General features: G+C 47.2%; 2 protein-coding genes across 9 annotated transcripts in view; one reads left to right on the top strand and one right to left on the bottom strand.

Moving 5' to 3' along the window:
• CA12 (carbonic anhydrase 12) overlaps nt 1-22,453 on the bottom strand; it is a 65,344-nt gene that overhangs the window by 36,019 nt on the left and 6,872 nt on the right. For all 4 annotated transcript variants that reach the window (XM_005211744.5, XM_002690877.7, XM_059890716.1 and 1 more), the window contains exon 2: nt 20,854-20,874. In XM_005211744.5, the coding sequence (XP_005211801.1) occupies nt 20,854-20,874 (21 nt within the window). The remainder of the gene's footprint in view (nt 1-20,853; nt 20,875-22,453) is intronic.
• APH1B (aph-1 homolog B, gamma-secretase subunit) overlaps nt 1-22,453 on the top strand; it is a 117,077-nt gene that overhangs the window by 93,657 nt on the left and 967 nt on the right. For 3 of the 5 annotated variants that reach the window (XR_009496047.1, XR_009496045.1, XM_059890454.1), the window contains one exon: nt 9,947-22,281. The exons of the other annotated variants lie outside the window; for them this stretch is intronic. Coding sequence is in view for 1 of the 3 variants with exons in the window: in XM_059890454.1 (XP_059746437.1) it covers nt 10,059-11,168 (1,110 nt within the window). In the remaining 2 variants the exon portion in view is untranslated. Of the gene's footprint in view, nt 1-9,946; nt 22,282-22,453 lie in introns of those variants that run through there. 5 annotated transcript variants of the gene reach the window in all.

Here is a 22,453-nt window from a genome sequence, read left to right as displayed (position 1 = left end):
CCTAGAGTAGGAAATGGCAACCCACTCTAGTATTCTTGCCTGGAAAAATTCTATGGACAGAGGAGCCTGGTGGGCTACAGTCCATGGGGTTGAAAAGAGTTGGACACGACTGAGCACACAGGCACTCGCACATGTGTATATTCAGTGCTGCACAGACATCACTGCTGTTCAGTTCCAGGACATTTTCATCTCCCCGAAGGAAACCCCATATTCTCTAAGCAGTCATTTCTCATTTTCTCTCCGCCCCGCCCCCAGCCCTCGGCAACAACTCATCTACTTCTGTCTCTACGGATTTGCCTCTTCTGGTTGTCTGGCTTCTTCCACATACTATAATGTTTTCAAGGTTCATTCATAATGTACTTCGTTCCTTTTTATGGCTGAAGAATAGCCCATTGTATGAATACATCAAGCTTGTTTCTCCTTTCATAGTGCTGCTCTTCATTGTAGTTTAAATATCTGACTCTGGTTAACTTGCTCTTGTCTACTATAAAATAATCATTGGCTGAAATAAAGCATTAGTGTTTCTCCTGTGTGGGTTTTAGAACATAAACTGTGAACAGAGCCTGCATGAAACAAAGGTGGAGGTATTACAGCCTGGTTTCCTGGAAGCAAGGGTCTGGGGGCCAGGGAGGCTATTACTTGTAACTAGCTTCTGAATGAAGAGGGAACACTTTGAACATTCATGATAATAAAGGTGCGTTCTATATAAGGTGAAGAAGCAGTGTTTCCTGACACCAAAAGGAAGCTGATGGGAGAACAAATAATGTGAGCTGGGGCTGCCTTAATGACAGGCTCCTTCTCTGGCAGAGATGGTGGAAAATGTCACAGGTGCCTCTTCTGGCTGCCAAAAAACTGCTCTCCTCTCCCTCCCTCTCCCCATCCCATCACTTTTAACCTTTGTTAAAAGTGTGACGCTGTGGGTGAGGAGCCGAGACTGGATTGGTGGTCAGACAGCAGGTCAAGGACCACCCTGGATATCTAAGTTGAAGGCGGCCCTGAACAAGCTATTTAGTTGTGGGCTTCTGGTATCTGTTTCCCAGGACGAGGACCTCCCCTTGCCTCCTGCTCTGCTCCCTCGCTGCATCTCTTGTTCATTTACGGCTGCACTGGATCTTGGTTGCTGCGCATGGCCATTTCTCTAGTCTTGGGCTTTTCTCTAGTTGCGGCGAGTGGGGGCTGCTCTCTAGTTGCAGTGTGTGGCTTCTCATTGCGGTGGGTTTTCTTGTGGAGCACAGGCTCTAGGCGTGTGGGTTTCAGTAGCGGTGCATGGCTTAGTTGCTTCGTAGCATCTTTGGATTAGGGATTGAACACACGTCCCCTGCCGTGGCAGCTGGCTTCTCTACCACTGAGCCACCGGGAAGTGCCCCCCCGCCACCTCCTTTTTTAAATATTTATTTATTTATTTGGCTGCACCGGGAGTTAGTTGCAGCACTCAGGATCTTTGATCTTTCTGGTAGCATGTAGCATTTTTAGTTGCAGTATGTGGGTTCTGGTTCCCTGACCAGGGATTGAACCCAGGCCCCCTGCATTGGGAGCAGAGTCTTAGCCACTGGCCCGTCAGGGAAGTCCCCCTCACCACCTCTTTGCAGCCAAGCACCATATTAGAATTGTCTACACTGCTCACTTCTGTGCCTCCACTCCCCACTGAGATCTCAGGGCCCCAGGACTCTGACTTCCACCTCCCACTGGATTCAAGTAGACTCTTCAGCCCTCATTTTTCTTGTAGCCCTTGGCCCTGGTGATCCCACTCATTTCTGAACCTCTCCTCTCTGGGTTTAGGGGATACTGTTTGTCTGAGCTGTCTTCCCATTCCTCCTGCCCCTTTGCAGCTCTCAGTAGCCACCTGCCCTTCAAGGCAGCTGTCCCATGGTTATTGTCTTTGGCTCTTTCTCTCTCATTCACACTCCCCTGGGGTAATCCTGTCCCCTCCCACGGATTCAGCACAACCTTTGCCCTGTCGGGGTTTCCTCCTGAGCTCCAGAGCCTTAACGGACACCTCCTTAAGATGTTCCATGGCCTCCTGAAATCAGACATGCCTGGAAGGGGAGGCAGACAGGCAGACAAACAATTTGAGAAATAACCAAACCTGCCATCTTTCCCTCTCTCACCTTCCTCGCCCCAAAACCACCTCTACCTCCTTCAAGGTTCTCTCTCTCAGCTAATATTGCCACCCACCCACCAAAACCCAGGAGTCACAGTCTCCTTCCTCTGGCCACCATTGTCAGGCACAGGGAGGTGACAGTTTTCCTCTCTTAGCAGTCTTTTCTTTTTAGGACAATATTTTGTCTTTATTTTTAAACTTTTTTAAAAATTGAAATACAGTTGATTTACAATGTTGTGTTAGATTCAGGTGCACAGCAAAGTGATTCAGTTATATTTATATGTGTGTATACACTATACACACACACACACACACACATATGTATATATATTCTTTTTCAGATTCTTTTCCATTATAGGTTATTACAAGATATTGAATAGAGTTCCCCATGCTATATAGTAGGTCCTTGTTATTTTATATATAGTAGTGTGTATCTGGAAAAGGCAATGGCAACCCACTCCACTATTCTTGTCTGGGAAATCCCACGGACGGAGGAGCCTGGTAGGCTGCAGTCCATGGGGTTGCAAAGAGTCCGACACGACTGAGCGACGTCACTTTCACTTCTCACTTTCATGCATTGGAGAAGGAAATGGCAACCCATTCCAGTGTTCTTGCCTGGAGAATCCCAGGGACAGAGGAGCCTAGTGGGCTGCCATCTATGGGGTCGCACAGAGTCGGACACAACTGACGCGATTTAGCAGCAGCAGCAGCAGTATGTATCTGTTAATCCCAAACTCCTCTAATTTATACCTTCCCCCTTTCCCCTTTGGTAACCATAGGTTTGTTTTCTATGTCTCTGAGTCTATTTCTGTTTTGTAATTTCATTTGTACCATCTTTGTAGATTCCATATACATATATAAGTGATATAATATGTCTTTCTCTGACTTACTTCACTTAGTATGATAATCTCTAGGTCCATTCATGTTGCTGCAAATGACCTTATTTCATTCTTTTTATGGCTAATATTCCATTGTCTATATATGTATACATATGTGTGTGTGTGGGCATATATATGTATATTATATATACGTGTATATATATATGTATATATATACACACACACCAAGCACATCACTTCTGTACTCTTTGTGCCAAAATGGACAACCTGAATCTCATAAGAAACCTTCAGACAAACCCAAATGGAAGGACATTCTCCATAATAATATGCTTCAGAAATGTCAAGGGCATGAAAGTTCTAAAGAGACCACAAATAAATGCAGTGGATTATCCCAATTGATTCCCAATTCAGAAAAAATGCTGTCAAGGCCCCGTATTGAGTTTCTTTTAAACTTGGCCTTCATCTGCCCCCACTGGATATCCTATTCAGATGCATAGCTCCATATCTATAGGCCTCACTGGCCTTGTTTCTCCAGTCCTCCACTCCCCAAGCTAGATCCAGATCCAGACATCTCTTTGCTGAAAGTTCTTCAGTGGCTCCTCAAGCCTTCAGGCTTAATCCCAAGGTCTGGAGTGCAGCCCCAAATCCCCTGGTGATCTCCACCCCGCCACTGCAGCCTTTGCTTCTCCCACGCTACCATGTGTCAAAAAAGTGGGGGTGGGGGGTCTAAGACTTCACCCAGACTAACAAGTTAGCTTGCCACAGTTCACAGATGCTGCTGAAGACACAAGACTCCTGAGTCGAAGCACAGTTTAATACTCACAGGGACGGCAGAGTGACATTTGCACCTGTTTCCTAAGCTCAGATCCACAGAGTGATATAATGACGGCCTTGTGACATTTGTGCTTGCAAACTGCTCAGCATGATGAGTGTCCCTCCCAGCTTAAGAAACCCCTGTGTTTAGAGGCAGTTATCAAGCTTGCTCAACATTCGCCTCCAAGAGAGACAATATTTCCTGGGCAGCAAACCAATCTGCTTTCTGCCCTGGGAGGAGACACTGTCTCGAACTTACAAGATGATTTTCTACATAAACATCTTTGAAAAGATAGTCTGGAGCAAAAGGTGTCAGAGCCTCTGCTCCCAGGGAGAATATTCTCCCCACACCACCACTCCAGCATGCTGCTATCCTGCGTCTCTGACTGCACCCCACACTCTTGTCTGGTTTGGGAGCTCTGTTGCCTGAAGTGGAATGCCATCCTCATCCCATGTGTGTAAACTCACAGGCATGCTCTCGTCCTGCTCCTCCCTTTGTCTTTCAAGAATCAGCTCCTCAGGCGAGCCTGACAGCCACGTCACCACCCCCCAAATCCGGGAATTCTGCCCCACCGCTGTGTCCCCAGGGCCGGTGTACACTATCATAGGACTTAATCTGCTCTGTTGTTGTGACCTGTTTATGTGTCTGCTCTCCCAACTCTCAGTGCATGAAAGGCATGGCTGTGTCCTGCCTGTCTCTGATCCCCAGTGACCAGCCCGCAAAGGGAATCATTCAGTTCAGTTCAGTTCAGTCGCTCAGTCGTGTCCTACTCTTTGCGACCCCGTGAATCGCAGCACGCCAGGCCTCCCTGTCTATCACCAACTCCTGGAGATCACTCAGACTCACGTCCATCATTAAGGATCAGTAAAAGAATAAGCGAATCAGTGAAGAGCCTGTTATTTTATAGCCTCTGGCAGCTTCTTATTACTTGGAGGAGCAGGATATAAAATGGATGAAGCTGGAAAATCTGCATGTGGTAAAGGGCAGTTCCAGCAGGGAGTACATACGCATTTTCTATGATCTGGGAGAGGGACCAGAAATCTGTCTTTGGGGAGACCCTCCCCGTGTAATGGGACAGGGCGCTTGGCCAAGCCCCCTCTTAGGGACCCAGGCTTGAGGCAGGTAACTACCCAGTGTTGCTGTGAAAGTGCAGCCCCAGCTGTAACAGGCCCATTGCTGGTGCTTCAGGCCAAAATGCTAAGCCTTCTGTCTAGCCATCCAGTGATATAAATTGGATGCGTCTTTAACAGTTCTGTGCCCCTGCAAAGAGCACTGTTTTTCTAGGGATTTAGCTATCCTGGACTGGAATGTCTGGTGCCTGAACTGTGATGTTATTACAGACTAAGCCAGTGGTTCTCAGCAGAAGCGATTTTGTCCCCTCGGGATGTTTGGTGACATCTGGAGACATTTTTGGTGTCATCACAGGGGGAAATGCTGCTGGCATCCAGTGGGTACATGGGCAGGCCGGAGATGCTGCTAAACACTGTACAGTGAAGGGACAGCCCCCTGCAAAGAAACCTGCTGCCCCCAGTGCCGGCAGTGCAGAGGCTGAGAAGCCCTGGACTATTGTGATGGCCCTGCCTGGACCACGCAGATCACACATTACAGAGGAGGTTTTTCTAAACAGAATGAAGCACTCTCGCTGTCAGTCATCCTGGGGCCTGGCCTCTGGAAAGAGGAAACACAGGCCAGGCCAGAAGGGCAGGACTGGCGCCTATGACTGGTGGTAGGTGATCCCAGGGTCAGGGATCGTGGTTGCCCTCGGGGAGCACTGATGACAGACACACCTGTTTTAGGTTTTTCTTTGAGGCTCTTTGTGTTGCCCCAGGACCTCAGTCAAATTCTGTTAAACCCCAAGGCCTAGTGAGGTCTTTTCCTTTTTAAGTGACCATTTAATGAGTACTTTCTACATGCCAGACACCATTCTGCATCAGAGGTGGGCTAACATTTCCTACAAAAGGCCAGATAGCAGATATTTTAGGCTTTGTGAGCTATATGGTCTCTGCTGCTACTACACAACTCTGTTGTTTAAAAAAAAAAAAGCAGCCATGGAGAATATGCAAACAGGTGAATGGTGAGTATAGCTGTGTTCCAAGAAAATTTTATTTACAAAATAAGTGGTGGACTGGATTTAGCCCATGGGCCACAGTCCACCAACCACTGTTCTACAACCTTAGCAAGTGTTAATTAAAGTGCATAACAAGCCTAGGACAGAGACAGTATGATATTTAGCAGATGTGGTGACTGAGACCCAAATCAGTGCCAGTAACCAGCCAGGCTGCCACTGACCCTGACCCTCACATTCTCTCCCACAATAGCCTTTGGAGGGTCCAGAGCCTGGGCAGTGGTTATCAGGTGGTGAGAGATGACCAGCAGATAAGCCCTGGCGATAGTCCAGAGCTAAAGGGGGGAAACAGCAGTGCGCAGGGATTTGTGACCTGGTCAACATTCCTGGGGGCATCTAGAAATAACAAAAAGAGGGAATCTGATAAAAGATGTGAGCTTTCTGCAGCTCCCCAGGGTGGAACCTGACCTAACTGAAGGCTCACTGGCCCCTCAGTGTTGACCTTTTATGAGCCCATTCTTCACCTACCAGCTTTCACATTCTGATATCTAACCTACAGCACTCTTGCTGTTATTTAAAGCTGCTCCCTCAGTTTTCAAACTTGCCATTTGATGGTGCTTCTCAAACCTGAAGATCTTCATCCAGGCTACTTCTGTCTCCCTTCCAGTTCAGTTCAGTCATTTGGTCGTGTCTGACTCTTTGTGACCCCATGGACTGCAGCACACCAGGCCTCCCTGTCCATCACCAACTCCTAGAGTTTATTCAGACTTATGTCCATTGAGTAGGTGATGCCATCCAACCATCTCATCCTCTGTCGTCCCCTTCTCCTCCTGCCTTCAATCTTTCCCAGCATCAGGGTCTTTTCCAATGAGTCAGTTCTTTGTATCAGGTGGCCAAAGTATTGGAGTTTCAGCTTTAGCATCTGTCCTTCCAATGAATATTCAGGACTGATTTCCTTTAGGATTGACTGCTTGGATCTCCTTGCTGTCCAAGGGACTCTCAAGAGCCTTCTCCAACACTACAGTTCAAAAGCATCAATTCTTTGCTGCTCAGCTTTCTTTATAGTCCAACTCTCACATCCATACATGACTACTGGAAAAACCATAGCTTTGACTAGACGGATCTTTGTTGGCAAAGTAATGTCTCTGCATTTTAATATGCTGTCTAGGTTGGTCATAACTTTTCTTCCAAGGAGCAAGTGTCTTTTAATTTCATGGCTGCAGTCACCATCTGCAGTGATTTTGGAGCCCCAAAAAAGTGTCAAAATCCCCCTTCCAGAGGGGTGTGAAATTCAGTAGGAAGGTCAAGGGCTTTGGAGCCATTGACCAAGCTGCCAGTCACAGCTCCACCACCTACTGATTGTGTGACCTTGAATACAACTCTTAGATTCCCTGAGCTTGCTTACAAAAGGAATGCAGTAACACCCACCAGGCAGGACCCCAGAGCTGTTGGGAGGAATAAATGTGGTAGCTTAAGATCAATGTCTGTTTGTGATGGACTCCCAAGACATGCTGTTTCCCAGGCCCTTCTGAATGGAATAGTCTCAAGTCTTTTTTTTTTTTTTTTTTTAACCTTAAGGGCTAAAAATGGCTACCTTTTCAACCTTTTAAAGCAAGTTCACCCTTTCACCTCACCAGAAAACAAATCTAGGGCTCCCTGCATGTCTCCTTTTACTTCTAATGAGATATGTATGGAGATGTGGCATTTCATTTCAGACCAGTTTCACCTCTGAAATCCTACCATCCCAGATCAAGTGCCACCTTCTCCCTGGTGCCTTCCCTGACACCCAGAGCCAAAAGCAAAGAGAGAAACAAACCATTCTTTCCTCATTCACTCAACAAGTATATCTCCAGCTCCTCTCCTGGACTGGGCTTTGTGCCTCTGCCCAAGCAGCCTGCTGGGGGGTGTCACTCCCCACACTGCTGATGTCCTTCTAGATAACTCTCCTTGAGACAAGAAAGGGCTCCTTCTCACCCCATACCCCTCGAACACTGCCTTGCTTGCAGCAGGTTCGTGCTCAAACACTACCTTGGAGGAAAACATTTTCCAGTGATAACCTGGCACATTAGCCTTAGCTGGAGAGTGGGCACTTGGTTGTTAACCCAAGAGGTACCTATGCTTACAACACAATTAAGTGAAGGGACAACATTAAATTCCTGCAGTTCTCAATTTTTTCCCCATAATGAGTTTTCTGACCAGGCATCTTTGCACACACAGTCTTCCCTACAGACCTTCTGTGTTAGGTTTTACTCAGTAATGGGGCCTTTCCTACTCCAGCCTTGCCGATGGCAATACACCAAGAGACTCATCAAGAGCTGGTTTGGGAGAGAATGGATATATGCAGGACTGGGTGGTCCCTGAGTCCCTCCGCTGTTCACCGAAACTGTCACACATTGTTAATTGGTTATACCCCAATATGAAATAAAAGGTTAAAAAAAAGCCTAGAGGCTTGGGATGGGGCAATAGGAGAGGCTCAACAGGGAGGGGATATATGTGTACATATAGCTGATTCACTTTGCTGTGCAGCAGAAACTAACACAACATTGTAAAGCAGCTATACTCCAATTTAAAAAGAGAGAGAGCTGGGAGGCTCTTGGGAAATTGCCAGAAAGAAGCACCCAGGGGTGAGGGGCAGGCTGTAAGATCTCACTTCACCACCGCTGTGAGCAATGAGATGTCAACACACGTTCCGGTAGCTCAGAAACCAGTGGAGAGCCTCACTCCAGGTTCAGGGTGCAGGAGACGGAGGTTGAGTGTGGGCTAAGGACACATCTAAGAATGTATGATAGATGCACATGAATGTGGGTGTGTGCGTGCATGCGGAAATGCATGCTTACACCTCTTTCCTGAGTCACCAGGACTAAGCTCGGGGCGGGGTGGGGAGCGAGCAGCTCTCCTCATTCGGTCCCTGCCATCTTGCAGTGCGGCTGCGCTCACTCGATGTTCCTCACTGGGTGCACTTTCTGCCCCACTCCACCCGCCCTCTTTGACCTGCTTTTCTCCTTCTGGCATCTATTCCCTGTTCTTCTTTCCAATACTCATCTTTCTGACTCCTTCAGCTGTCCATTCTACTCTGAAGAATCTGAAAACGGTCATTAGGGCCCCCTGGAGGACCCCTGACATCTCTCCCAGCTGTGTGCTGCCGACAGTAACAATGACTTGAGGATATTGATTTTTTTTTTTTCCCTAGCAACCACGTTGGTCTTTGATCTACATTTCCCATGAGTGTGTTACAAGGAACTGTATCAAATGTTTATTTATGTCAACGGGTCTTAAGTCTATTGTGTTTTCTTTAACCGCTAAGCCTTTTACTGATAACAGAGAAGAAAAGCAAGTTATTTTGGCACAATTTGTTTCTGGCAAGTCTGTATTATTTACTTGGTTGAAAAATCACCGCATTTCCTCAGTGCCTTTTGCTCAGTGTTGTGATGTGTCATGTAGAGTACACAATGCCTGGCATAAAATGAGCATCCACTAAATGTCTGTGGAAATACGCGAGACCGAAATCAGGACACAGACTCCGGTCTCTGCTCAGTTGCTCATGCTTGGGCCAGTTGTCAGCTCTGAGTTTTTGTCGCCTCATCTGCAAATGATTGTGGGGCTTGGCTGCATCAGTGGTCCCCACTGGGGTCCCACCTGGGCAGCAATGACAGTGGACGCTGATTTGAATACTTCACGCAGCCCGACAGAGGCCAGCCCTCATCCACAATCAGGCTGCTCCAGCCAAGGACAACATTAGGTGTCTACGTTTCGGGCTGAGTTATATCAATAGGTCAGGACCCCCATTGTCCCTCCCTTGGTTCAGACTCCGGTGTCCCTCTGGCCCCACTTCCTCCAGTGTCTCACACTCAATTTACTCTCCATGCTCTAGCCAGGACGGCCCTTCTAAAATGCTTTTCTCAGTTTTCTACTCAAAATACTCAATCTGTCTCCTGCTATCTCCAGAGTGAGGTCCCAATTCTGGCCGGCTCATAAGCCCCTCACTCTGTGGTCCATCTCCCCAGCCCCTTTCCTGCTCTCTGAGATCCTTGTTGGTTCCCTGGACCTACCAGCCTAGTTGATCCCTTACACCCCAAAGCTTTTTTAACCTCTTCCCTTTGCCTGGCTAGCTCTTACATATCTTCCAGGCCTCAGCTTGGACATCACCTCCTCCAGGAAGCCTTCTCTGATTCTTTCCCAAGACACTAGGCAAAGTCACTCTCTTCTGTGCTTCATCTCTCTGCATTGTAAGGCCCGATCATGGAAAAAGCAAGAGAGTTCCAGAAAAACATCTATTTCTGCTTTATTGACTATGCCAAAGCCTTTGACTGTGTGGATCACAATAAACTGTGGAATATTCTGAAAGAGATGGGAATACCAGACCACCTGATCTGCCTCTTGAGAAATTTGTATGCAGGTCAGGAAGCAACAGTTAGAACTGGACATGGAACAACAGACTGGTTCCAAATAGGAAAAGGAGTACGTCAAGGCTGTATATTGTCACCCTGCTTATTTAACTTATATGCAGAGTACATCATGAGAAACGCTGGACTGGAAGAAACACAAGCTGGAATCAAGATTGCTGAAAGAAATATCAATAACCTCAGATATGCACATGACACCACCCTTATGGCAGAAAGTGAAGAAGAACTAAAAAGCCTCTTGATGAAAGTGAAAGAGGAGAGTGAAAAAGTTGGCTTAAAGCTCAACATTCAGAAAACAAAGATCATGGCATCCGGTCCCATCACTTCATGGGAAATAGATGGGGAAACAGTGTCAGACTTTATTTTGGGGGGCTCCAAAATCACTGCAGATAGTGACTGCAGGTATGAAATTAAAAGACGCTTACTCCTTGGGAGGAAAGTTATGACCAACCTAGATAGCATATTCAAAAGCAGAGACATTACTTTGCCGACAAAGGTCCGTCTAGTCAAGGCTTTGGTTTTTCCTGTGGTCATGTATGGATGTGAGAATTGTACTGTGAAGAAGGCTGAGCGCCGAAGAATTGATGCTTTTGAAGTGTGGTGTTGGAGAAGACTGTTGCGAGTCCCTTGGACTGCAAGGAGATCCAGCCAGTCCATTCTGAAGGAGATCAGCCCTGGGATTTCTTTGGAGGGAATGATGCTGAAGCTGAAACTCCAGTACTTTGGCCACTTCATGCGAAGAGTTGACTCTTTGGAAAAGACTCTGATGCTGGGAGGGATTGGGGGCAGGAGGAGAAGGGGACGACAGAGGATGAGATGGCTGGATGGCATCACTGACTCCATGGACGTGAGTCTGAGTGAACTCCAGGAGTTGGTGATGGACAGGGAGGCCTGGCGTGCTGTGATTCATGGGGTCACAAAGAGTCGGACACGATTGAGCAACTGAACTGAACTGAACTGATCTAATTTACTGTCTCCTTCCAGACTTTCAGTCTTATTCATACCTTATTCATCATTTCCTCAGCATCTAGTCTAATACTTGGCATTTAATATTTATAAATGTTTGTGCAATAAATATAAATCAGTTTTCTTGGGCTAACTTAAAACTTTGCTTGTTTTCAGATCTGTCTTTGATTAATAAAACAGTGGGAGGGGCTTCCCTGGTGGTTCAGTGGCTATGACTCCACACTCCCGTTGTAGGGGGTGTAGGTTCAATCCCTGGTCAGGGAACTATTAATATATCCCACATGCTTCACCTAATTAAGAGGTCACATTCCACAGCTAAAGACCTGTTGCAGCCAAATAAATATATGAACAAAAATTTTAGAAAACAATTGGGGAAAATTAATTATTTCATTTGTTAAGCCTTCTAAATAATGGTGTCCATGGAGGAGCGCAGAATAAGAGTGATGAATGTGTAGGGTACCATTACTCTCTGGTCCTTTCTAGATAATGATTCCAGAAATTTATTTGCATAACACTTTGGTTCAGGATCAGAAAAAATATCCGAACTAGAAGGGCATCATCCATGAAGAATCTTTAGATTTGTGGATCATAGGAGAATGGGCAGTTACCCAAGTTGGAATCACCAATTTGCCTCTGGGCTTCCTGGTGGCAAAAGCCAAAAGAGGAAACAGCCATTTGCACAAGTGCCTCAGACATGCTACAAAACTTCTTTGTTCCACAACCTTCAGAGTCACCTTTCCTCCTTTCTCAACTTCTCATGCAGTTCCCAGAAGATGGGGTGCCAAGCAGGGGCCTCACTACAAAAGCCCAGGCCCCACTCACCAGTGTCACCACTCCCTGCTGTAAGCAAGTCTCACTCTGGTCGTAACCAGGGAGCCCTTTCTGAGCCATCTGTCCCAGAGGTGGGGGCATCATGACTGCCCTGAAACTAACCACAGGCGTCCTTATGAGGTCTGAATGGGTCTCCTCCCATTCACTCAGAAGTCATGCAGCTGATGTATGTCTCAAGTTAATGATTGCAAAATCATTTAAAAAGCTAAAATGAGCTAAATGAACTATTTTATTTAGAATTATACCAGTTGGGAGGCAACCTTTATGGACAAAAGGAGGTGGCAGTCCGTACTTGTTCCTTCCTGGTTGGCAAAAATCAAATACTTGCCAGGTCATTGGAAAACTTGTACCTTAAAGGGATACTTTTGTTAACTAAAAAAAAGAAAACCCACATAGCTATAAGAATTCCCTGGACTCTGTACACTCACCACCTTGTGAGTGGTTCAATCCCTGGTCAAGGAATTAAGATCCCACACGCCATGTGGTATGACCAAAAAAAAAAAAAAAGATAAGCACCTAACTTATTTTCCTTAAAAATATTTGTCATACTGATCTAATACCACTTAGGCATATAAGTAAACTGTGGCTTGACTGAAAATGGGAAGAAGTTCGAGTTCAAAATCTAACATGATTTTGCATTATTCCTCTGTGCTATGCATACTACCGTTAGTTTTACATTTTCTTGCCTCCACTGTTTCACTATTGAATTGTGGAAATTAAATCATTTCAGCTCCTTTCTCTGTGCTCTTAGCATCTAACAGGGAACTTCTCTGGTGAGTATTTGGAACAGCTACCATATTTCATTGCTTCTAGATGCCATGGATTATAAAATATATCCCACTTACAGAGATGCTATAATGTAAAAAAAAGTTGCATCTGAGAATCACTACAATACAGTCTTTGTCCAGAGCAGGTGCTGGCTCTCATTCCTGGCCATGTGGCGTGGCTGGCTGTGTTCTTGGGCGCCTCAGTAGTGCCTGTGCCCTTCACCCGCTCTGCCCCTGCAGAGGAAGACAGTAACAGAGCAGGAGAGAGGGCCCTTGCTCCCTCTGAGGAGACTGTGGGAGCCTGCTGAAACAATCTTGGATCCATTCTCCATGAAAAACCAGACCTTCTCTGCCCAGGGCACCTTCACGCATCTGCTCTGAATTCAGCCCTTTTGCTTTCAATCTTTTCTTCTGATCTGGTTTACCCCAGGCGCTTGCTCCCCTCTCTCTTCATGCTGGGGATGGACTGCCAAGGGCTTTAACTGGCTGCTGGAGGGATGTGCCCTGCCCTCACCTGACTGCCTGGGGCTTGAGACCAGCATGCAGCAGAAAGGGCAAGTTTGAGCACAGCAAGAGGCCCCACAGAGCCCGTGGCAGGACCCCCTCCCAGGCAGCCCTCACCCCACAGTTCCAAGGCCTGTCTCTGCCCCAGGTGTGGAGGGGCACCTGCATGGGCTGGGCTTATGGAGCTCAGAATTCCCTGTAGCCCAGCCCCAGATTTCTTCCCAGCTCCACTCCACTCCATTCCTAAACCGAAATCAGGGCTCAGCCCAGAGGCTCACAGGGGAGGAGTGCATTCTCTGGGCGGGGCAGCAAGGGATGCTCCAGTGATTTAAGCTGCATGACTGAGGTGGCCACGGCTGTGGAACTGCATATCTGTCCCACAGGTGCCAGGAAAGTGCCAGGGTAACTCGTCTGAAGGACAAGCTTGGGAAGAACTTTCTGGCATGCGAAGCCCATGGGACAAGAGCTTGGAACCTTTGGGGGTTTTTTGCTCAATGCCTTTTTTTCTCACAAGGGAAACTCCTTTTATTTTTCAGAATATGGATGAACCTAGAATATTCTTCAGAGGAGGCAATGGCACCCCACTCCAGTGTTCTTGCCTGGAGAATCCCATGGACGGGGAGCCTGGTAGGCTGCAGTCCATGGGGTCGCTAAGAGTCGGGCATGACTAAGCAACTTCACTTTCACTTTTCGCTTTCATGCATTGGAGAAGGAAATGGTAACCCACTCCAGTATTCTTGCCTGGAGAATCCCAGGGACGGGGGAGCCTGGTGGGCTGACGTCTATGGGGTCGCACAGAGTCGGACACAACTGAAGCGACTTAGCAGCAGCAGCGGCAGAGTATTCTTGCCTGGAGAATTCCATAGACAGAGGAACTTGGCGAGCTATAGTCCATGGGTCACAAACAGTCAGACATGACTAAGTGGCACTTCTTTTTTTTAAGAAGGTAGTATGCTGAGACAGATAACAAGTCAGACAGGGAAGGACAAATGTGGTATGTTTTTACTCATATGTAGAGTCTAAAAAATAACTAGTCATAGATACAGAGGACAAACAGGTGGTTGCCACGGGGGAGGAAGGTAGGGAATGAAAAAAAAAAAAAGTAATTATGTGAGGTAGGGCTTCCCCAGTGGTGCAGTGGTAAAGAATCTGCCTGCAATGCAATGACCATGGAGACGCATGTTCGACCCCCAAGTCGGGAAGATGCTCTGGAGAAAGAAATGGCAACCCACTCCAGTATTCTTGCCTGAGAAATCCCATGGACAGAGGAGCTTGGCGACCTACAGTCTTTGGAGTCACAGAGAGGTGGACACGACTGAGCTGAAACAATGCTTATGCTTATGGAAGCTGATGAGTGCTAATTAGGTTTATTGTGGTGACCATTTCACAACATATATGAAACTGTCACACTGGACACCTTTAATATATACACAGTTTTTGCCAATTACACCTCAGTAAAGCTGAAGAATGAGCTAAGAAAATAATAATAAAAATTTAAAAGGGATCCTCCTCACCCATAGAAACTTAGGCAATTCAGAAAAGCATGAAGAGGTAGATCCTTTCTAAGATCTACCTCTCACGTTTGTTTGGTCTTGTAGACTTGACAAGGCAGTTACCCACCGATCAGCTAGTAGAATTCCACCATAACCCCATGACACGAAGGGGAAGAAGGTGACTGGCCCCACTGCGTGCACACTGAGCACCACACACTGCAAGCCCATTTCCGTGCATTATCTTACTGCATCCTCACCACAGCTTGGGAGGAACAGATTCTCAAACTTGAGGGTGCATCAGCATCACCTGGTGGACTTATTAAAGCAGAGGGCTGGGCCCAGCCCCAGAGTTTCTGATTTGGAAGTAAATCTGGTATGGGCCGGAGAACTTGTGTTTCTAACAGTCATACATGGTACTTTCCTTGCTGCTAAAGGACCGGAGGTGAAGTGTTTGCGTTTTTTCTCCCAGACTCCTCCTGTGAGTTTCACTTGCAGTTCGGAGTGTCTGGGAAGAGCATCCAGAGCCCCAGGGGATGCTGATGCTGCCCCATGCCGGTGCCACTGAGGTAGATGGTGTTATGACTCCCATCTTGTAGTTGAGAAAACCACGGTCCAGGGAGGTCAAGTTACTTTCCTAAGGCCACTCACCCAGAAAGTGGCCAAGCTGCGATCTCCAGAAGGTCTGCCTGGTTCTGCGCGTTGTACACTTGCCTCTTCTTCCTCCTGGTTTTCTGCCTCCCCTGCCCCTCACCACCACCCCCCTACCCCCACGACACCACCCCCACCTTTAGGAACAAATGCTAGCTTCCTTGTCTTTTCACCCAGTTGGTGAGGCCAGCTGTGGACACGAAAATGCAGGCACCCAGAACACACAGACCTCAATTCTGCAACTCAGGAAAGATGAGAAATGACGAACGGGTGGACCACAGCACATCCAGGCAAACCCTGGATGTCACAACTTCGAGAAGTAACTGGAACTATAGCACAGATTTAATGAATAAATCATAGTGGGTTGGATTGCTAAGCCTCAAGGGAAACCCCCAAGATGCAGGCATAGCGATTCAGTTTCCTGGTATGAAAAACATGTTGTGGCCCTTCTGGTTCTCTCTCCCTTAAGAGTGCTTTGTGCCTCTTGTCATTCATCCTCAGGTTGGCAGTGGGAATGGGGGAGAAGGCATTGGGATTCTGTGAGTTGGCCAGGCTCTACCTTTGGTATAGATAAGAATTCTCCTTAATGAAATCAGCCTTTTAATTGCATGTGTTCCGTAACTTCTGTTTTAAGTTCTCCCTTTAGCTCTAAGTGATAGTCTTTTTTTTTTTTTTCATTTATTTTTAATTGGATTACAATCGCTTTACAATGTTGTGTTGGTTTCTGCTGTACAACAACAAGAATCACCTCCATGTATATGTTTATCCCCTCCCTCTTGAGACTCCCAAACCCCCACCCCTCTAGGTCATCACAGAGCATGGGCTGAGCTCCCTGTGTAGCAGCTTCCTGCTAGCTAGCTCTTAGTCTGTTTTTCATATTGCCTTTGATCATGAAGTCACATGGTATCTTTGCTGCTGCTGCTGCTGCTGCTAAGTCGCTTCAGTCGTGTCCGACTCTGTGCGACCCCAGAGACAGAAGCACACCAGGCTTCCCCGTCCCTGGGATTCTCCAGGCAAGAACACTGGAGTGGGTTGCCATTTCCTTCTCCAATGCAGGAAAGTGAAAAGTGAAAGTGAAGTCGCTCAGTCGTGTCCGACTCAGCGACCCCATGGACTGCAGCCTACCAGGTTCCTCTGTCCATGGGATTTTCCAGGCAAGAGTACTGGAGTGGGGTGCCATTGCCTTCTCCAATGGTATCTTTAACCACTACTAAAGAAGAGAAAGGAAAGAGTTCTTCCTCTAGCTTCCTTGCATGTGTCCCATGTCTAGTTCTAGCTCAGGAAAAATGTCCTAAATCCCAGGGATAGTTTGACTGTAGCAACCAAATATTCCAGCGGATTTAGGACAGAAGAGGCATGGAGGTGGGAGCCTGAAGAACCAATGAGGTTCACCCTGATGGAGGAGCCATTCCAAATTCCCAAAGGAAATCCTTTAAGATAAAGCATCTGTTATCTGCGAGAGAGGAGAGCAGCTTGAGGAATGTGGTGGCAGTGCCTGGTCATGGGAGTCCTGCCTTGGGCCAAGAAGCTGGGCAGGAGTGCCTAAGAGCCCGGTGCCTGGCACCCCCAGGCTAAGCTGCCATCTTTCCAGAGTCCCCACTCCGGAATGGAGGGGCTGGCCTGGTGAATGCCCCTCAGGGCCCTAACTTGGGGTGAAATGGGGCTTGCTCACTTGCCAGGATGGGGGCTTGACCTCCTCTTCCCCTTACATCCCATCTCCCATGATGTGCATACATGCTAAGTCACTCAGTTGTGTCTGACTCTTTGCAACCCCATGGACTGTAGCCCGCCAGGCTCCTCTGTCCATGGGATTCTCCAGGCAAGAATACTGGAGTGGGTTGCCATTTCCTTTACCAGAGGATCTTCCCGACCCAGGGACTGAACCCACGTCTCTTACATCTCCTGCATTGGCAGGTGGGTTCTTTACCATGAGCGCCACCTGGGAAGCTGTGAAGGTTTGTCTTATTTCTCCCAAGTAGGAACAGTGGCGTTCGTCTGTTTCTGAACTACTCATATTGGAGGACCATCAGAGCAGTGTCTGGCATCCTCAGGGATGGAGCCCAGGTCTGTTCTCTGTTCACATGATGTGTTCTTGGCTCGTTAGTTTCTTACAGTCATTCCTTTCAGTTGCTCTGTTGTTTTGAACACACTGAGGGTTTTTTGGTTGTTTCTTGTGGGAGGGCTGAAAACTCTATCCGGGTAAGGATGACTCTCCCACCCAGCTGGAATTTAACTCTTTTATTGAATATAATGTACGTACAGAAAAGTGCATGTATCATAAGTAAGCTTGATGGCTTTTCACACACTGAAAACAGCACCCACACCAAGGAACTGAAGGTGACCAGTATCCCCTTCTTTCAATCACCTCCACAGCCAAGGGCACCCCTATTCTGCTTTCTAACAGCCCTTGAACAGGCTGGAGTCCAGCCTCCCCTCGTGAGTCAGCCTGACTTGCAGTTGCCCTCCATTTCAGAGTTGGTGGCTCAGCAGGATCAAGTTGGGACTGACTGCAGGGGGCAGGGCACTGACTCAGCACATGCCAACACATACCCGGTGCCGCTCCAATCCCCCCAGGAGGGACACCTGGGGCAGGGTTGGCCCCACCATGGCTGTCAGATGGTCCTCCTGTCTCCAGGAGGCCATCGAGGAGGTCAGTCCGGTGACTCAGTGTGGAGGGGGAAGGGGCTCAAATTCCCTTTCCATGTGCTTCTAGAAGTCCTACCATGTGTTCCTGGCAGCCGGAGGCCCGCAGAGCAGGATGACTCAGCGGCATCTACGTGCAAAGTAGCTGAGGTCTGCACCCTGGGAAAACCAGCACGCGGCCTCGGGTTGGACTTGCCCCATTCGGTGCAGCCCGTGTTGTTTGGAAACGATTTCCCCCGGGCATCTATGCCAGGCTCTCTGTTTACCTGTGTGACTGTGAACACTGATGCCAGCTGCCAGCCTGGACCTGTTTGCCTCCTTACCTATCCTCCATCCGGCCTCTTTCATGGGCCCCCACTGACCTGACTCCACATCACGTGTGTGCTCACTTCACTAATAAAAAGCCAGGTTTGCCTCTGTGCTCACCCCCATGCATGTCTTGCATCCTTAGACTCTGCCCTCTGCTCCCTCAGCAAAGAGCCACCCTAACTGTCTGGGGTAGGAGGGACAGAGGGCTGGCCAGCACAAGGGGCCAGGAAGAAATGCTTCTGGATTAGTCGATGTGGGTGTACAGAGGCCCTCCCCAGGGAGCCCCATGTCATGCCTAAACGGCAGTTAAGATTTTCCTCCTCTGCCTCTTGACATGGTGTCTCTCTGCTCTCCATGACTTCCTCGCTCCACTCTGTAGGCTGTCCTACAGAGGCAGGGAGCCCCGGAGAGATGTGAGTGGTGTCTCCACTCTACCTGGGAAGCCAGGAGAAGAGGTGGGGCAGGTTTCCTCTGACTCAGGCTAGAGAGGTCTTGGGAATCATCCGGTCAGAGGTTCTCTAACAGATTGCCTAAGGATCACCTGAAATAGACACGTTTTTCAGGTTCCCTCCCTCCCCCAGGTCCAGGCTGAGGCCCAGAAATCTGCATATCTGGAAGGCATTCCAGGTGATTCTGATGCAGGTGACCCCAAGCCATAGCTTGAGGAACACTGGTCAAACAATCCCTTCCCCAAGTCACAGGTGGGAAGAAAGCGAGACCCTGAGGGTTCACACCAGACCATATGGAATGAGGTGCAGACCTCAAGTCCCTGCTTCTTTCCGTGCCTGCCCTGCTCCTGTCTCCTCCCACACGCCGCCCAGAGGGGTGAGGTGGGCGGGCTGATACCCAGACTCTGTGGATTCCTCCTTCGACAGGGCTCTTGCCCCGCCCTGCCCTGCCCTGTTACTGCCATCACTTTAAACTGGACATTAAGACACAGAATGGTGTTTCTTCAAGGGCCAAATGTCTTCCTGCCTCTCTCCTATTTTTTCTCTTGCACCCCTTATCACCCCCGACTCTCCTTAAAACACAGATTACCCCCAACCCCACCCCTCCATCCATGAGACAAAGTGGGAAAGCCTGGCCTCCTCCTCCATGCTCCCCTGTTGGACCCACCTTATCTTTCTGACAGTCTATCCCTCCCCCCGTAACAACATCTCTGTATGTCTTCCCTCAAATGCCATCTTGCTCTTTCTTGCCTCCACTCATGTGACACCATCATCAACTTGGCCAGTAGCACTTCCTTCTAGCCATACTGAATCCTCCCCATCCCCCAAGGTCCACGTGAAAGCCCTCTTCCTTCAGGAAGTTTTTCTTAACCATCCAGTCCTAGCATTCTTCTTCTCTGAACCATCAGAGCACTCAACCGTTTACTTGTTATCTGCTTTTATTACCTATTATATTCTGCTTTGAATTGTGAGCTTTAAGTAATTCCAGCTACAGACCACAGCCTACCAGCCTACGCTTCTAATTATCCACCCACTTAGCAATGTGCTTTGCACATAATAAGTAAGTAAGGGATGTTAGCAGTGATGGAGCCTTGCAGTGCTAGAGGCCAGGAGACCTTGGCCTGGAGGCAACTAACCGATTAGCTCAGGGAATTTTCTAAGCCTGTTGGGCTAGCAAACATCTAAAGGCTAACTAGAAAATCCAAGTCAGATCTTTCTCTGGATTCTGCTTCCTCTGTTGTAATGGACTTCCCTGCCTGTCACCACCCCTCCTGTGCCAATGTGGCCAGTTCCACCCTCCTGCTCCGCACAGCAGTCTCTCTTGCATATCCCTTGTCACTCAGTCCCAAACAAGACATTATTAATATCCCTGTACTTGCCCGTGGACCCTGGGGCTTGGCCCTCATCCCCTATTCCAGCTGATGACCAGTTCCCATTCACTGCACACACATGAGCTGAGCCTATTTCAAGCTGCTTATCTCAAAACCCTTTTGCACACCCTTGACATCCCTGTCTCTCCATTTAAGATAACCATTCCTCTTTTACTGAGATCGACCATCACTGCTTGGTCCCTTGCTTGCCTACAAACATGACAATAAAAAGTTAATGCTAAACACACTGGCAGCTTCAGTTCTGGGACCTGGGCCTAACTTTCAGAAAGGAGCCCTTTATTCTTTGTTTATTGTAGGATGAACGTCCTACAGAGGAGAAGGGCAGTCTCCTGCTTAGGGCCCCTGCAGGCTGAAGGGAACCTGAGCATCCTCACCTGGGTGGTTTGCAGGAATCTGAAAACCTTAACACTGTGACTCGCAATTCACAATTCAAATGCACGAAGCAGGCTCAGCTCCTCGGAGAAAGAGCTGTCGGTGACACATGTGGGGCAAGTCTTTAGGGAGGACTTTGTGTCCTCCTTTAACAAGACCAGAACTGCTCTCCCTAACCCCCTAGATAATCTCCACAAAACAAGAAGTTTCTCTTTAAATATAGCCATCTCTTCAAAAAAAATAAAGATTGCTACTTACCTATATAGGTCCACTTGGATCCTGCAAAGAAGAAAACAAAGGAAGTAAGTACAATTGAGCTTGAACAAGTTAGAGAAAATACGACAGATTTTACTATTATTATCTGGGGGATGGGGGCATGCCACACAGCTTGTGGGATTTTAGTTCCCCAACCAGAGATTTAACCCAGGCTCTCAGCAGTAAAAGCTCTGAATCCTAACCACTGGACCACCAGGGAATTCCCCAGATTTTTGTTTTAAATGGGCGAAATTGAAAAGGAGGTAGATGCTGAGAACTTCAAAATTTTCATTGTGGAGAAAAGGGAATAAACCCTTTTGCACTGTTGGTGGGTATGTAAATTGGTACAGCCACTATGGAAATTCAGGTTTCTCACAAAAATTAAAAACAGAACTACCATATGATCCAGAAATTCCACTCCTGGGTATTTATCCAGAGAAAACAAAAACTAATTAGGAAAGCTATATGCACCCCCTTGTTCATTGCAGCATTATTTACAACAGTCAAGATATGGAAAGAACCCAAGTGCTGCCCATCAATAGAGGAATGGATGAAAAAGATGTATGATATATATATACACACACACATATATACACATACACATGTACACACACACACACACACTATGGAATATTACTCAGCCATTAAAAGAATAAAATATTGCCATTTATGACAACATGGATGAACCTAGGGGGTATTATATTAAGTGAAATAAGAGAAAGATAAATACTGTATGATTTCACTTATATGTGGAATCTAAAAAGAATGAACAAACAAGACAAACAGTTATAGATACAGAAAAAAATGGTTGTCACAGGAGAGGTGCATAAAGGAGAGGAAATAAATAGGTAAGAGAGATTAAGAGGTATAAACTTCCAGTTACAAAATAAATGAGTCACCAATATGAAACGTACAGTGTGAGGAATACAGTCAGTAACTGTAGTATCTGTGGATGGTGACATATTTTAAATGTATAGGAAAAAACCACTAATCTATATATCAGGAAATAACATACTGTTGTAGGTCAATATACTTCAAACTCACTCATAGAAAAGGAGATCAGATTAGTGGTTCCCAGAGGGAAGGGGTTGGGGCAGGGGGAACTGGATAAAGGTGACCAAAAGGTTCTAACTTCCAGTAATAAGTCCTAGGAATGTGATGTATTAATACAACATGATAAATATAATCAACATTTGCTGTATGTTACATATGAAAATTGTTAACAGAATAAATCCCAAAGAGTTCTCATCACACGGAAAAATTCTTTCTATAAATTTTGTACATGTATGAGATAATTAGATGTTTGCTAAACTTATTGTGATAATCACTTAATGAAATATATGTCACATCATTATACCACACACCTTAAATTTATACAGTGCTTTATGTCAAGTGTATCTCAATAAAACTGGGAGAAAAAAATTAAACACACCATCTTTCTCAGAGTCTGTGTTGGAACAACTGCCTCTCAGAGCACCTGGCTTCCAGGGAAGGGGCACAAGGCAATGATTCTCTGCAGGGGTCCAGGGGTCAGGGAGGGGGCTTCTTCATCAGAAGCCTCCTGTATATCTTAGAAAAGCCACATTTCACTATCCAAATAGTT

The sequence above is a fragment of the Bos taurus genome, chromosome 10 (assembly GCF_002263795.3).
Source record: "Bos taurus isolate L1 Dominette 01449 registration number 42190680 breed Hereford chromosome 10, ARS-UCD2.0, whole genome shotgun sequence".
NCBI classification, from domain to species: Eukaryota; Metazoa; Chordata; class Mammalia; order Artiodactyla; family Bovidae; genus Bos; species Bos taurus.
The sequence above is the reverse complement of the archived record's forward strand: the minus strand, read 5'-3'. Positions and strand labels throughout refer to the sequence as shown.